This window comes from Rana temporaria, chromosome 2 (assembly GCF_905171775.1).
Source record: "Rana temporaria chromosome 2, aRanTem1.1, whole genome shotgun sequence".
NCBI classification, from domain to species: domain Eukaryota; kingdom Metazoa; phylum Chordata; class Amphibia; order Anura; family Ranidae; genus Rana; species Rana temporaria.
The window spans coordinates 72,114,619-72,129,691 of record NC_053490.1 but is presented as its reverse complement, the minus strand read 5'-3'; the positions used below and the strand labels follow the sequence as shown (position 1 = coordinate 72,129,691).

Sequence of the window (15,073 nt, the reverse complement as noted above, 5' to 3'; positions counted from 1 at the left end):
CCAGATTCACAAAGTCTCCTTCTAACAGTTCTAGAGATGTGTCTGCTGCAAAAGGTGGCTACTTTGAAGAACCTAGAATATGAAATATATTTTCAGTTGTTTCACACTTTTTTGTTATGTATAATCCCACATGTGTTAATTCATAGTTTTGATGCCTTCAGTGTGAATCTACAATTTTCATAGTCATGAAAATAAAGAAAACTCTTTGAATGAGAAGGTGTGTCCAAACTTTTGGTCTGTACTGTATATCTAGCAGTGATAATACTGATGTAGTGGGGACTATGGATCACATTTATTTGCAGATACCTGCTTGGCTGTAAATCAGCCTGATCTATTTTTGAACGTTCTATGCCTGATCACTGAAGGAATGCTATAATGCTGGTCATGTTAAAAAAGCTCAGGAATGTATTTTTTAAATTGAACATGCCAATGTTAAAGATTAACCCATGCTAAAACCTTTTTCTTGGTGTCCTCAGTTGGGAGAATTCCTCCCACTTCCTGTCTGGACAGGAAGTGATGAGAAATCTCCCAAGTGCAAACACACATTGCGGCATTTGTTTTTTAAATAAAATTGGGAAAGGGTTGGAACATCTGTGAGGTTATCCTTACTGTCTGTCTGTTCCTGTATTGGTGACAACTGCTCCCCAGCGGGGTCATGGACAGGAGTCATGGTTTAGCAGAAGTATTTACTCTTCCAAAATCCTGACAAAACTAAAAGAAAAAAGTTTTGTGTGGTGCATATATTTATATATACTAAATTATGTAAGTATTAACCTAAGTCTGTTTGTTCTAGGATCCTCACTGAGCTCTATGGTCATGTCAGCTGATCACCCTGAGCTGATCTTTACACTAGGTCTTGTACGCAGTGAACCAACCTTTAACCAGCCAGTTCAGCAGTGGAGCTTTGTTTCTGAATTTGCGGTAAGAGAAGGGTCGGCATTACATAAAACACTTTTTGCTCTTTACAGTACAAAGATACAGAAGTCTGTCTATTTATTGACCTAATCAAAATGTTTTTAATGTTTTTAGTATTTTAAGTGCATGTTCTTTTCTACTTAAAAATTGCTGAAATTGCAGCTTTCTAATTCTTAGATGTGGTGGCTGTGTTAGTTTTCTTCCTTTTATTCTCATCTGGTGATCCTGACCGTTAGTCTGTTGTGTTTCAGAAGAACAAGCTCTCTTCCAGGTGTATTCGTTTACAGGGATAATACAAACCATTTACCACTGATATGGGTGCTTACAATGATCAGCTTTTATTGATTTATGTAAAATATTTATACCAAAAGGAAATAGCTATTTGCTGTAACTGATTATAAAGTGTGAGCTGAGTTTGGCTTCAATTTGCTAGTGTGTCTAAATCTGCTAATACATTTAGCAGTCCCTTCCCCCACAAACTAAAAATGCTGCTGTCTGCTGTGCCACCTGTTCTCATTCATCCAGAGTGGGGCATTCTAATACAGGAGGTGTGTTACTGGGCAGATCACTAGGTAAAAACAGAGGGGGAAAAAGCCTAAAAAAAGAGAAAACAAATTCAGTCACCACATCTAATGATGTCTAAGCTGCAATATATTACATTTTTGGGTTTAGGTTTAATAAAGCTTTATGGTTAACCTACAGATTACTGTAGGTTACGGTAAGAGGTCAGGGCATATGATAACTTTTTTTGTGCTGTAAACCACCCCATGAGAAACTGGGACTGTTGTAGAAGGCCGAACGTACTTTTGCTCACTATCAATTTTGGCCCTAGGAAGGTCCTTAAAGTGTAAGTTCACTTTTACCCTTACCCAGGACCCGTCCGTATTTTCTGTGATTCCAGAATGGGGGTGGAGCTTTGACACTTCCCTTGGTTTTGCAGAAAGTGGGATGAATGAGGCTGGGGTTCATTTAAAGAAATTTGGTGTGGGTTTATAAAATAAGAAAAAACATACCTCCATGCTGCAGCATCTTTGTGATGCTGCAGCTGTCCCATGCCAGCTCTAAGAGCAAGAGCTGCGTGGTCTGATCAGTCATCTTTCAGTCTGATCGGAGCATTAAACAGCAACACTTCCTGACCCCCACTCTGTTCTGTTCACACTAAAGCACCAGCCCATGGATGTGACAGACATGGTTGGCCCTGGCTCTGAGCAACACCCTGAAAGGCAGAGCTAATGAGGCAACTGGGTGGATCCTGACCATATTGTCAGGATCTTTCAGAACTCTGGCCGCCAGCTGATAGTGGACAATATCGCAACTTGGGTCACAGGAGCATTAGTTTTTCTGTGTCCCAAATAAGAAGTATAGCAAAAAATAAATAAGAGGAGAGGTGCCGTATCACTGTACCTCTAAATCTGTGGAGGACAGTGCTGGAGATAAGGTAAGTAAAGCAGCTGAAGAGCTCCTCTTATGTTTTTAGCCTTTGTCAGGGATAAAAAAAATTGGCGCAAGCTGGAATTAGGTTTTAAGAAATTCCTTCCACCAAAAAGATTTTTACTTTGTAAGTAACTTTTATTACGATGAAAGCTACTGGAACACTAGAGCTGTTGAAGGTACAGATCGGATAAGCACATTGTGATTATAATGTCGTGTTTTCGAGAATAACTTTAACTTATGTTACAAAAAATATATATATATGTGTGTGTTAAAAAACCTTTCTGATAATTGTCTTTCTTATAATGTTCTCAACAGGTCCGGGATTACTCTGGAACGTATACTGTGAAACTCATCCCCTGTACCACAGCTCCATATCAAGTCTATAGCCTACCAGCCGTGTGTAATCCTCGGGAGCCAATAACATTCGACGTTGACATCAGATTCCAACAGGTTTCTACATTTAAACTAATATCTATATGGCTTATGTTACTTAATTCAGGACATTACAGTCTGAATTAACTAGCGTGTCCTACTTTTATAGACTCTTAGCCCTGGTTCACAGTGATGCAATTTCGAAATGCATTTAAGTGACAAGTAAAACTACATGATATTCCATAGAGGTCGTTCACATATATGCAGTCAGAATGCAATGCAATTGTAAAAAGGGTCCCGTGCATCTTCGAAGTGATGCAGTGCAAACTGCAGGAAAAACTCATAGCTATTCAAAGACAATGCGATTCCAGTGCGTTTTGTAATAGTCTGTGCTGTGTTTCTGAGCTGCTTTCTAGAGAGAGACCCCAGGTCATAAATCAAAATTTCAGCTGTATCCAAAACACATTGGATTTGCAGCTGAACTCGCATGAAGGCGCACTGGCTGTGATCCTTGAGATCACACTAGAACTCATTCAATTCGCACCGTGTCGGTGTGAACCTAGCCTTATACTTAAGTCTAATAAAAAGAGTTGGCACAGGATCACCTGACATACATTCTTTAATCCAAAAAATATATAATGTTTGGATAGGAAGAGGTTATAGGGCACCCAGAGCCTTTTATTGTTTTTCACATATCTGGTTATAGGGTACTAATAGTCTTTTATTGTTTTTCACATATCTGGTTATAGGGTACTAATAGTCTTTTATTGTTTTTTTGAAAATCTATGTAAAAGAGATACTAGTCTCTTAGCATATTACAGATCCAGTTATGTCACTGCAAGTCTACTAGATAGGGCATACGTTCTAATGGAAAAGTCAGCGTTTGACAGGAAAAGGTTACGTTAGATCTGTTTTGCCTGGAAGTTCAAACTCACTTCAATTAGACACGCTACATCTGAAGAAACACAGTGCAAAAGCAAGCAGGTCTGCCACTTTTGTCCTATAGGTAGGACCATGCTGATACTACAGGGGAAGTGGAGTCTGCTTTGATATCAAATTCTCATGAGAGTTAAGGGCTATCTTAATGGGGATCCCTTGTCAATTAGAATCACTTTGAGTGAGTGGAAGGCTAGGGAGAAGAAACCGCTGGTTATGGACAGTACTTGGTGCAGGGTCATGTTCCTGGAGACTAGGGACAGCATAAAGCCTAGTACACATGGGCCGAATGTCTGGCGCCATTGGTCGGTTCAATAGAAACTGGGAGACATTTGGCCTGTGTGTATGGCAGCTGGTCCAACAGAAGCCGAAGGGTCATGCCAAAAATGGTATGCCGACCAGCTCTCGATCACCGATCTCAGTCAATGGCAGAGAGCGCTGACCGAAGGGTTCTGGGGTCGTCCCCCTGTCAGAACACAATAGCACAGCAGGGTAGGTCGATGTACTAACTTTGAGTTATTAGTACAGTTGCTCCAATCTGAGCTGTCTTTTTTTTTTTCGTTCAACACGCTAGGTTGAATAAAAAAAAAAATAGTAGTGTGTACGAGGGCTAAGGGATACTGCCTGGAGCCAAAGAACTTCCTGTGGATCTGTTTACAGTGGGCTAGTGCTAGCCGGTTACACTGCATACCACCACCCCTCCTGCAGAAGCTGTCCTTTGGTAACATTACACTGTGATACCATATAGAGAGCCGTTCTGCACTGTACTGCTGTGTGCCACTTCTTTAACTATTGTAACTGTTCCCACTCTAAACAACAACCATAAAGTCTCCACTTGGCTGAGGCGTGTGTGTGTAATTCTTCCTGAGTGGATACCTTAAACAAAGCCCTACATACAACTAGGAATTTTCTGACCTGGGTTTTGATATGCGTTTCAAACCCATGTTAAATACAGGAATACATTACCTACTGATATGAGCCTTTACCACTCTCCATATTCTGTTTATTTTTTAACCCTGAGAAACCTCTGATCGCAGAAACTAATACAGGTGATGCATTGCTTTCCATTACTCCCTAGGTCAGCGATCCAGTGGCTGCAGAGTTTAATTTGAACACCCAGCTGATACTTCTATCTAAAAAGTCTCTCTGGTTGTCGGATGGATCGATGGGATTTGGCCAAGAAAGTGACATAGCTTTTACTGAAGGTATGATATCTGTACACTTGTACACTTGGGATGAAATAACAGTATTTCGATGTACTAAACGTATTGTGTATACTTAGAAATGGGTAGATAATCACTTAGGGGTTGTTTGGTGCAGTGTGGCCTGGATGGATCAGTGCCATGATGATGCGCCAATCTCATTGCATCGCACATTTCCATTTTTTTTTCTTTAAACTTTATTAAGATGACGCAGACATCTCATGAGGTTCAATTTGAACATCATCACACACCACTACAGTGCAGTGCTGTAAACCAGGCAGATGGGGAGACAAGGCATTCTACCATGACTATGCTGGAATAGCTGCCCAACGCAGTCCCACCACATGTGACATGTGATGTGAATGGACCCTTTCTCAAGAAAAGTTTAAATCTTTTTTGTAGGAAGTTATTGTAAAAATGAAATGTTCTGTGGCCATCCTATTCTCCAGGGAGTATGACATAAATAATGTAAAAACTTTCAAACCTGCATCGGTATTTGAAACCTCGTTTTCCAAAGATTAAATTATAAGTTCAGTTTTAAAAAAAAAAAAATGTACATGTTTTTGCAAGTAAAAATATGTGCAGTTACAGTTTTTTTTTAGGAGTCTGGAAAGCATTGCACCACTGATCAGATGCAAATGATCTCCTGCAGACTGTCAGTGTAAGCTGTCTGCCCCGTACACCGCACTGACAGGAAGACTTAACTAGCAGAGCGCTCAACAGCTACAGAACTACAAGCCGATAGCCGCAAAGGATGTCGGCACTTGTAGTTCATTCAATCACAGAACTCTGCACTGTTTTCAAGAAGTGACAGGTGTTGTGGGGAACTTCTCCCTATATTGCTGTCACAGAAAAGAGAGCAGCTGCAGCAGTGGGAACATGTTATATGAAAATAGGTGAAACATGTAACATGTTTCCAAAGGGGAACTCATCCTTTAACTAACCCATGATACAGTGGAACCCGGATTGCGGGTAAAGCGGTTAACGAGCGTTTCGCAATACGAGCAATTTTTTTTTTAAATCCTGACTCGGTTTGAGAGTGTTGTTTCGCAAAACAAGCTGGATTCAAGCCTCTGCAGTGTGCAGCACCGCATTTGGCCATAGGTGCGGGGGGCGCTGGAGCTGACTGCAGCTGTTCGGAAATACTCCGAAATACTCCGTTCCTGAGTGTTTATGAGCCTTTCCAACAGTTTTCAAATGCAGCCGAACGGTCTCTGAGTATTTCCAAATCTCTCCGGCGCCCCCCACCTCTGGCCACATGCGGTATTGCATGCCATAGAAGTTAATGTGGAACAAATTATTTTCATTTCTATTGACTTATATGGGGAAACTCGCTTTGATATTCGAGTGCTTGCTTTGGATTACAAGCATTCTCCTGGAACGGATTATGCTCGTAATCCAAGGTTCCACTGTATAGCAAAATCATAAAACAGAGAAATAAGCCATAAGAATGTCCTGAGTGTTGTATTTTTCCTAAGGTACAGATGCAAAGAGTTATTTTTATTTAGTAATAATGAAGAAGGGTTGTAGTCTGGTATAATGATACAAAGATGTCCCTGCCCCAGGTGTCCCTGGTCACATCGAAAGATAGTAGTCAACCTTAGTCACATGCTTTTAGGTATTCTTGTCACTTGTCTAACTTTTTCCAAATTACAAGTTTGTTTTAAAAGTGGAATTGTAATTTTGTGGAACAATAACAACATGGATACCGCATGCACATCATACTACTCCTCCCACTGGGCTGGTAGTGGCTATCCTCCCAACCCTAATACAATAGTTTGGGCAGCATGGTCACTGTTACTTTAGGACACTTTAAAACCTGCATCAGTATTTGTAGCCTATATTGTTTTTTCCTAAACACGAATTAACCCCGCAAAATAAGAAAATAGAAAAGTTATCCAAATGAGCATCCTGATTGTTGTAATCTTGCTAAGTAGCATTGTAATTTTATGGAACATTAACGATATGGATACGGCATGTATTTTTTTATTATTATTATTATTATTATTATAATACAGAATTTATATAGTTTGCACAGCGTTTTACAAAATCAGGGAAGACAGTACAGTTACAATACAGGAGGGATCAGAGGGCCCTGCTCTTTAGAGCTGACATCATGCTACATCTGTTACTCTGCTGAGGGGTGGAGAGATAGATTAAGGTGTCATCAGCATAGAAGTTATATTGGAATATAGGAGGCTATCAGCTGACCCAGGGGGGAGGTGTAGATTGAAAACAGGAGAGGTCCCAGAACAGAACCTTGGGGGACCCCAACAGAGAAAGGAAGAGGAGAGGAGGAAGTAGAATTGTAGGGGACACTAAGGCTGTGGTGGGATAGGTAGGATGAGAGCCAGTGAAGAGTACAGTCACATCCAATAGATGTGTCAGCAAATTATTCAAATTTTTAGGCCCCGTACACACGACCGGATCTATCCGCTGGGATTTATCCGTGGATCAGTTCCAGCGGATAGATCCGGTCGTGTGTAGGCCCGAGCGGACAATTTTCGGCAGACATTTGTCCAGCCGATGGATTCCCAGCGGATACAAATTTCTTAGCATGCTAAGAAATCTATCCGCTGGAATCCTGTCCCTCGGACTTATCCGGTCGTCTGTACAGACTCACCGGATAAGTCCGTCCGATCCCCATCCCTCGCATGTGTCAGAATGATTCGACGCATGCGTGGAAGAATTTACCTTCCAGCATCGCGCACGTCGCCGCGTCATCGTCACGGCGACGGCGCGGACACGTCGCGACACGTGACCGCGGATTTTGATCTGATGGTGTGTACAAGCCATCAGATCAAAATCCGGAGGAAAAATGTCCGATGGAAACGGTCCGGCAGACCGTTTCCATCGGATAACCCCTTGTCTGTACAAGGCCTTAGTGCCATTAGAGTTTGCATACCTCCAGACAGGCTTGATCTTTGAGTTCCAAAAGCAGATGTAACTTGACCAAATATTAAGTAGGGGATCTAAACAAATCAGGGGTCCAGTTTGTTTTTTTATTAGTTTAAAAAGAGCCAGTTTTTGCCGTGATTATACAAATTTGATATCTCATAAAATGTTGTTATTACTGAATTTGGCCTATGAGCTTCAGTAAAGAGCCTGTCTTTATATTATGTATAAACCAGATTGTGACTAAATATTTATACTACAGGTGACATCATTTATGGTCGGGTGATGGTGGACCCTGTACAGAACTTGGGTAATTCATTTTATTGTAATATTGAGAAGGTCTTCCTGTGCACTGGAGCAGATGGTTATGTCCCAAAATATAACCCGTCCAACGGTGAATATGGCTGCCTTGCTGATTCGACATCTCTTCTGTACCAAATAAAAATTTTGGTGAGTTTAGTGGCAACCTTACAATCAAAGCTGGTTTTAAGACTTATCAACTTTCCCTACTGTTACATAAGATTGAGTTACATTATTATTGTAATTGCATTAACTCTTCTCAGCTGTTTTCTGCTACATTGGGTGTGGATCTCAAAATCTGACAGACAAGTTGGAAAAACTTGTCTGCTAATGTTATTTGGAAGGGCTGGCTAAAATACATTCATAGGGGTGCTAAGATCATACCGGACCTTCTGACGGCTTTCTTGTATGTGTGGCTGCACTAATATGCGACTTTTGGAATTCAATTACCTTACATTAAATACAAATTATAAACATACTCAAATAAGCTCAGCGTCTGGCCCTAAGCCACAAATATTAAAAAAAAGTGTAATATTTATTATGGTGTCAAGGGTATAATAAGTAGTTTCATGGCCGTAGATTTACATCTGATTATTTTGTTTTTTGTTTTGATGTATTCCTGCATTTTGTATATGTCTGTAATAATTTGTGTCAATTGACTGCCCACAGGACAAAGCACAGCCAGAAACTCAGACTACCAGGTTTGGCAGTGTGGTGTTTAACGCCAGGCTTGCTGCAGATGATCCAGAGGCGTTGCCTCTAGTCAGACAGCCGGGTTCGGATGGATTTAAAATTGACTCCACTCCTTTGTTCCAGGTATGTTGTTGCTTACAAAATCACTAGTCATGCTCAGAACTGATATGTATAAATGTTACTAATGAATGTAGACTCTGCATTAAAAGTGTTTTACATTAAAACATACACCCCTGTACCCTCCTCATCCCCCCTCATTATAGGATAAGAATTCACAGTTTTATAGTATGAAACTGGTAAGACCGCTATAGTTTTATGGGTACTATTCCTCATCACTACTTCAGCCGCGTACACACGACCATTTTTCATGTCTTGGGAAAAAAAAGTTTTTCTCAACGTGCTTCTTGTCAAGCCTGCCTTGCATACACATGATCGTGAAAAAAAAATGCTCGAGCAAAGCGCAGTGACGTACAACACGTACGATGGCACTATAAAGGGGAAGTTCTATTCGATTGTTGCCACCCTTTGGGCTGATTATACAAATTTCCCTTTTCATAACTTGCTTCTGAGAATGCGTGCATTTTTTTCCTGTCGTTAAAGCCTACCCACGACCGCTTTTCACGACGTGAAAAACGACGAGAAAAAATAGAGCGTGTTCTAAATTTTTAATGGCCATTTCTACCGTCGAGAAAAATGCTCTGGAGCCTACACACGATCGTTTTTAATGACCAATTTAAAAAATTGAATTTTTCACGTCATGAAAACCGTTTGTGTGTACACGGCATTAGACTATTTTGAGTGCATGTACCCAACATAAGGGTCGAAGATATAAATTATTACATAGACCAGACATCCAAAAAAGCCTAAACATAAAAGCTGGACTTTGAATGTGCCTAAGAGGAGAAAATCCAACAGAAACTAGACTTATATAGACATAATAAATTATCTTTAATTTGCACTTTTATAAAACATCCATCAAAGATATTCAACATAATAAAATTGTACAATTGTATTCTAAAATCATACACTATATTACCAAAAGTATTGGGACACCTGCTTTTACACATATGAACTTTAAAGGCATCCCAGTCTTAGTCTGTAGGGTTCAATATTGAGTTGGCCCACCCTTTGCAGCTATAACAGCTTCAATTCTTCTGGGAAGTCTGTCCACAAGGTTTAGGAGTGTGTCTATGTGAATATTTGACCATTCTTCCAGAAGCGCATTTGTGAGGTTAGGCGAAAAGGTCTGTCTCGCAGTCTCTGCTCTAATTCATCTCAAAGGTATTCTATTGGGTTGAGGTCAGGACTCACTCACTGGTGCGCAGTTATGTTGGAACAGCAAGGGGCCATCCCCAAACTGTTCCCACAAAGTTGGGAGCATGAAATTGTCCAAAAGTTCTTGGTATGCTGACGCCTTAAGAGTTTCCTTCACTGGAACTAAGAGGCCAAGCCCAAACCCAGAAAAACAACCCTGCGCCATAATGACCTCTCCACCAAATCATTTGGACCAGTGCACGTAGCAAGGTCCATAAAGACACGGTTTAGCGAGTTTGGGGTGAAGGAACTTGACTGGTCTGCACAGAGTCCTGACCCCAACCCGATTTAACACCTTTGGGATGAAATATAGCGAAGACTGCAAGCCAGGCCTTTTCGTCCACATCAATGCCTGACCTCACAAATGCGCTTTTGGAAGAATGGTCAAACATTCCTATAGACACACTCCTAAACTTTGTGGACAGCCTTCCCAGAAGAGTTGAAGCTGTTATAGCTGCAAAGGGTGGGCCAACTCAATATTGAATCCTACAGACTAAGAGGATGCCATTAACCACTTACCGACCGGCTCATGTACATATACGTTAGCAGTATAAAGATGGATATCTCGGAAACGGCAGCAGCTGCTGCCACAACCGAGATATCCATCTTTTCAGTGGCCGGTCCTGTAAAACGATAATGGTGGTCTCTGCAGCGGATTCGCCGCAAGATCACCGTTATCGGCGGCGGGAGAGTTCCACCCCCTCCCACTGCTCTCCCACACCCTCCGCCGCTACCGACGGCTCCGGTAAAGGGGTTGTAAAGGTTTGTTTTTATTTTCTATATATGTTTCTTTTAAGCTAGTGAATTGTTGGTTCACTTACCTTTTCTTTCAATTTCCCTTCTAAATGTTTTTTTTTTGTCTGAATTTCTCACTTCCTGTTTCTCCTCAGTAAGCTTGCCCCTATAATCCGAGCTGTTCTGGCTGGGGGTTAGTCAGCGTGCTCGCCCCCTCCCTTGGGACTACATCCCTGCAGGGAGATGCTCGATGGGAAACTCGGACTAGCCCCTGTGCACAAGGCCAGGTCTAAAAAGATATGTTTTGGTGTGGAAGAACGTATGTGGCCTACACAGAGCCCTGTCCTACACCTTTGGGAATAATTGGAGAGTGTGCCAAGTCTGCTCATCCAACATCAGTATCTGACTTCACAAATGTTCTTTAGGCTGAATGGGCACAAATTACCACAAGCACACTCTAAAATCTCGTTGAAAGCTTTCACAGAAGAGTGGAGGCTATTATAGCAGCAAATGGGGAACCAAATCCAAAATAATACTCATGGTTATGTGGGATGTTTGAAAATCTCATATAGGCGTAATGGCCTGATGGCAACAAACATTTGACCATATACTGTAGCTGAGCTGGGACATCAGGAGTAATTTTGGTGTGCTTGTTGGTCTGTTGTTGTTAAATGCATGAAAAATGTGTATTACTCACATTAATGTCTTTAAAAGCATATTCTCTGAATGTTCTACAGGTGTCTACAGGACGAGAGTGGTATATACACACAATATATACTGTAAGGTCCAAAGAAAATGCAAACAGAGGCATTGGAAAAAGAAGCGTTGATTATCAGTACCATTCAGTATTGAATTCTGGTCCTTCAGGGGGTTCAGCAGCTCGTAAGAAAAGAGATGTCAGTGAAGCCCCAACGATTGCTCAGGATATTGGCATGGATAACAACAGAGGAACCAATATCCAACACATAATACTGGATAGCAGCAACAAGAAGACTGCTCCAGAGAAGGAAATTACTGTTGATGGGATTATTCCTAGAGAGCTGAATAAAAATGAAAGCGAGGTCAACGTGGTTATCATTGTAGTCATCCTGGCAGCAATATTACTACTTGTGGTCTGTTTGATAGCCATTGTTGTTTTCCTGCTTAGACGCAAGCAGAAATCTAAAAAGAAGGAAGAAGGCCAAGAAACAGGAAGTAGTGAGCCCATGATGCCGCATCGTGGTTACAGTACCGACAGCTCAGAGGTTTGACATTGTGTAGCCTTGATCAAGCCATAGTAGAGTGCCTCAAAATAACTATATTTCCAGTAAATATCTTTTTCCAGAACACATATACGTACCCTGTGCCACATGGTCAGTCTGCTCTTAAATACCTCATCTCTATTTAATGTGTTGGATGGACCATGAGGAGCGCAGATGAGACAGGCGCATGAAACCATTGACTTTGTACAGATGGACGTTTAATAAACCCGACAACCTGAACTCATGCACTGAACATGAAGAGGCGCTGAACTATAACTATAAATGAGGATCATCCTCTTGTATTTCTTTTATATTATTTAAAAAAATGAAAAATATGCAAAGGTGCTGATAGCTTATCTGTCTTCTTAGAGAGAGAGCTTGTTCTTAGTTAACCTCGGAGGTTCAATGATGATACTACACATTTCAAATAAGTATTGTGTTTGCCAAGAGAGTTTTGATGAGTATGAAGATACTTAAATTAATTATTTTGTCCATTGCAATATTTAAACTGATGACATGGTCCAGTTACCGCACATGCATTTGCAATCATGTTGTTCCATTGCATGCCAAAGATTCCTAATAGCTACAAAGTGCTAGTACATGGCTTATTCATAGTGTAATTTTAGCTTTTCATATGTGGTCATTATTACACAGTGGACTTGTTTTAAAGTACACCTATAGTTGAGGAATAAAGGAGATAAGTGGAGAAGATGTACATTGTACTTGGTTCTTTCAGGGTTTTTTATAATGACATTTATTGACTACATTAAAATTCTCAGGTACATGTCATACAAAAGTTCTTTCAGAAAATTAGTGTGTGTTACGACGGTGTAAATCTAAGTCCGTTCTCTTGAATGTCTCTGTGGCAAGGTCTAGGTTTGACCAGCATAACTTTAGAACGTCACGTTTAGGTCAGGATAATTCATTAACTTCACTGTATTTTCATTACCGTGCATTCTTTTCTTTTTTTCAAACAAAATATATTTGTTTTAGGAAAGACAGACCACCTGAATTCTTTTGCATGGATCTTATAATACAGGCAGTCCCTGAGTTACGAACACAATAAGGACTGTAGGTTTGTTCATAAGTCGAAGTTGTTCGTAAGTCGCAACACTGCTTTTGTAAGTGTAACTTCGGGTCGGAACACTGCATTCATAAGTGTACCTTCCACCTGTGCATGGATGTGGGATGTTCCGGGTGCTTGTTATGTTATCTGGGGCTCTTCTGGCCATGAAGTACATGTAGTACTGCAGTGTAAGATGTGTCCGGAGGTTCTCTGAGGTATCCAGGACCAGCGTAGAGCACAAGTGGCCGGCATTTGAGTCATTCGTAACTCGAAGTTTATGTGTAAAAGTAATTTTCACAAACCTGATCACACAGGTTATTACTGTAAAGCCACCTTTCGGTTGGATTTATTTGAACTTCAGTAAGTGGGATTGAGGAGAACAGAATTGTTTTTTGGGGGGATATAAAATAATGATCCATGAAAACTAAACGCTTGCAGTAGTTAAATATCTAACAAGAAAAAAATGAATAAAAAATGGTATCTTCATGCTGTATTAATGTAAGTAGAAGAATATTGTGCATTAAAAAAAAAAAGAATTACTCAAAAGTGCCAAATCCTTCCACAGCCTAACCTCCACAGATCTGCCATAATAAATGCACATGCAAAAGACTGAGTTTAACATCTTTGCAGGAAGAGCTAAATGTGTGGATGAAGTGGTTTAAAGTGATATTATTTAGAATGATAACAAACAATTCTAAACGTGTCCCAAGATCATGTGGTAAAGGAAAAATATTCTAAAAAAAAAATGGTTTTAAATATACTTTATCATCATCCTTCCAAAATACTCAAAAACTTTAGAATAAAAGGCAAGTGTCTGTCTTCTCATTTTTGATGCTTTATAGTATACAGATTGTTTGCTTCCAAATTGCAGGTGCACTTTAATAGGGCAAAGAACTGTGGTCCAGTAACGCTTAGCAACCAATCCGGAATCCGTTCCTGTTGGTCCAATTATACAAAATTGCCAAAAGCAGATATTCATTTGCTTTAGGTTACTGTACACCATTGCCCTTTGTGCTATGTTACTAAATAAAGGCCATGATGGGCAAAGAAGCTTATGGTGGTACAGGAAGATAAAAGGCATGCATGGGTTATTTACAGGGTATCCTCACTGCTGTAGAAATGATAGGAATAAACACGAGACAAGGTTCCCATGAACCAACACTAGGAATGTAGTTACATAGTTAGTGTTAAATAAAAAAGACTGATGTTTATAATCTTCAGCTGCGAAAAACTGGACTTTGCTTTAGAGGAAGGCAAAAGAAATTCCCATGGGCAGCTGCTGCCAATTTTGTAACAGAGGAGGAAACAAATTTATTTTTGACTCCCCCATGGACAACCAGAGCAACTCCCTGCATCAAAATATCACTGTATTAATTTTGATCATTATATTACCAGGTCATTCTAGACATTTTGGCTTTATTTAACAGCATAGTGCAAAGAACAATGATGTGCAGTATCCCATTGTGACCAATCATAAATCCACATTTAGCACAAAATCATTTCTTCTGCATGTTCCTCTTTATACTTGTATAAAGACCAGTGCATTTTCTAGTTACATTTTGGGAACAAGTAATTTATTATTATTATTTTGGAAATCATTGAGCCTCTTAAAAAATATGTTTACTATGATAACATATTATATTTGTAACAATGTGCACATTAAATATAAAGTTTATATTATGAATTGCATAGGTCTTGTGTAGCATGGTGCCAAGTCTATGGTTCCTCTTCATACTATTATACACTAGGTTTATTTTTCATTGTCTAGTCATATTTATGTATTTAGTTAAGTTGGCCAAATCATATTCATTCATGTTCCTCTTTAATACTTACTTTCCCTACGTGGCTTTAAACCTTCCTATCAATTAACCAAGTTGGTTAACACGTTATGTAGCTCTTACCTTAATTGTACTAACTCTTCCTCTAGAATTGCCTTATGCTTACTGTTTGAGATTCATTAAACCAAACAC

General features: G+C 40.1%; 1 protein-coding gene across 1 annotated transcript in view; it reads left to right on the top strand.

The window, feature by feature from the left end:
- The window catches only part of FREM2 (FRAS1 related extracellular matrix 2), a 249,492-nt gene extending 235,164 nt beyond the window's left edge, over positions 1-14,328 (top strand). The window contains exons 19-24 of the mRNA XM_040340373.1: positions 794-921; positions 2,665-2,799; positions 4,736-4,862; positions 8,017-8,204; positions 8,724-8,870; positions 11,534-14,328. Of these exons, the coding sequence (XP_040196307.1) occupies positions 794-921; positions 2,665-2,799; positions 4,736-4,862; positions 8,017-8,204; positions 8,724-8,870; positions 11,534-12,046 (1,238 nt within the window). The 3' untranslated portion in view covers positions 12,047-14,328. The remainder of the gene's footprint in view (positions 1-793; positions 922-2,664; positions 2,800-4,735; positions 4,863-8,016; positions 8,205-8,723; positions 8,871-11,533) is intronic.
- The last annotated feature ends 745 nt before the right edge of the window (positions 14,329-15,073 follow it).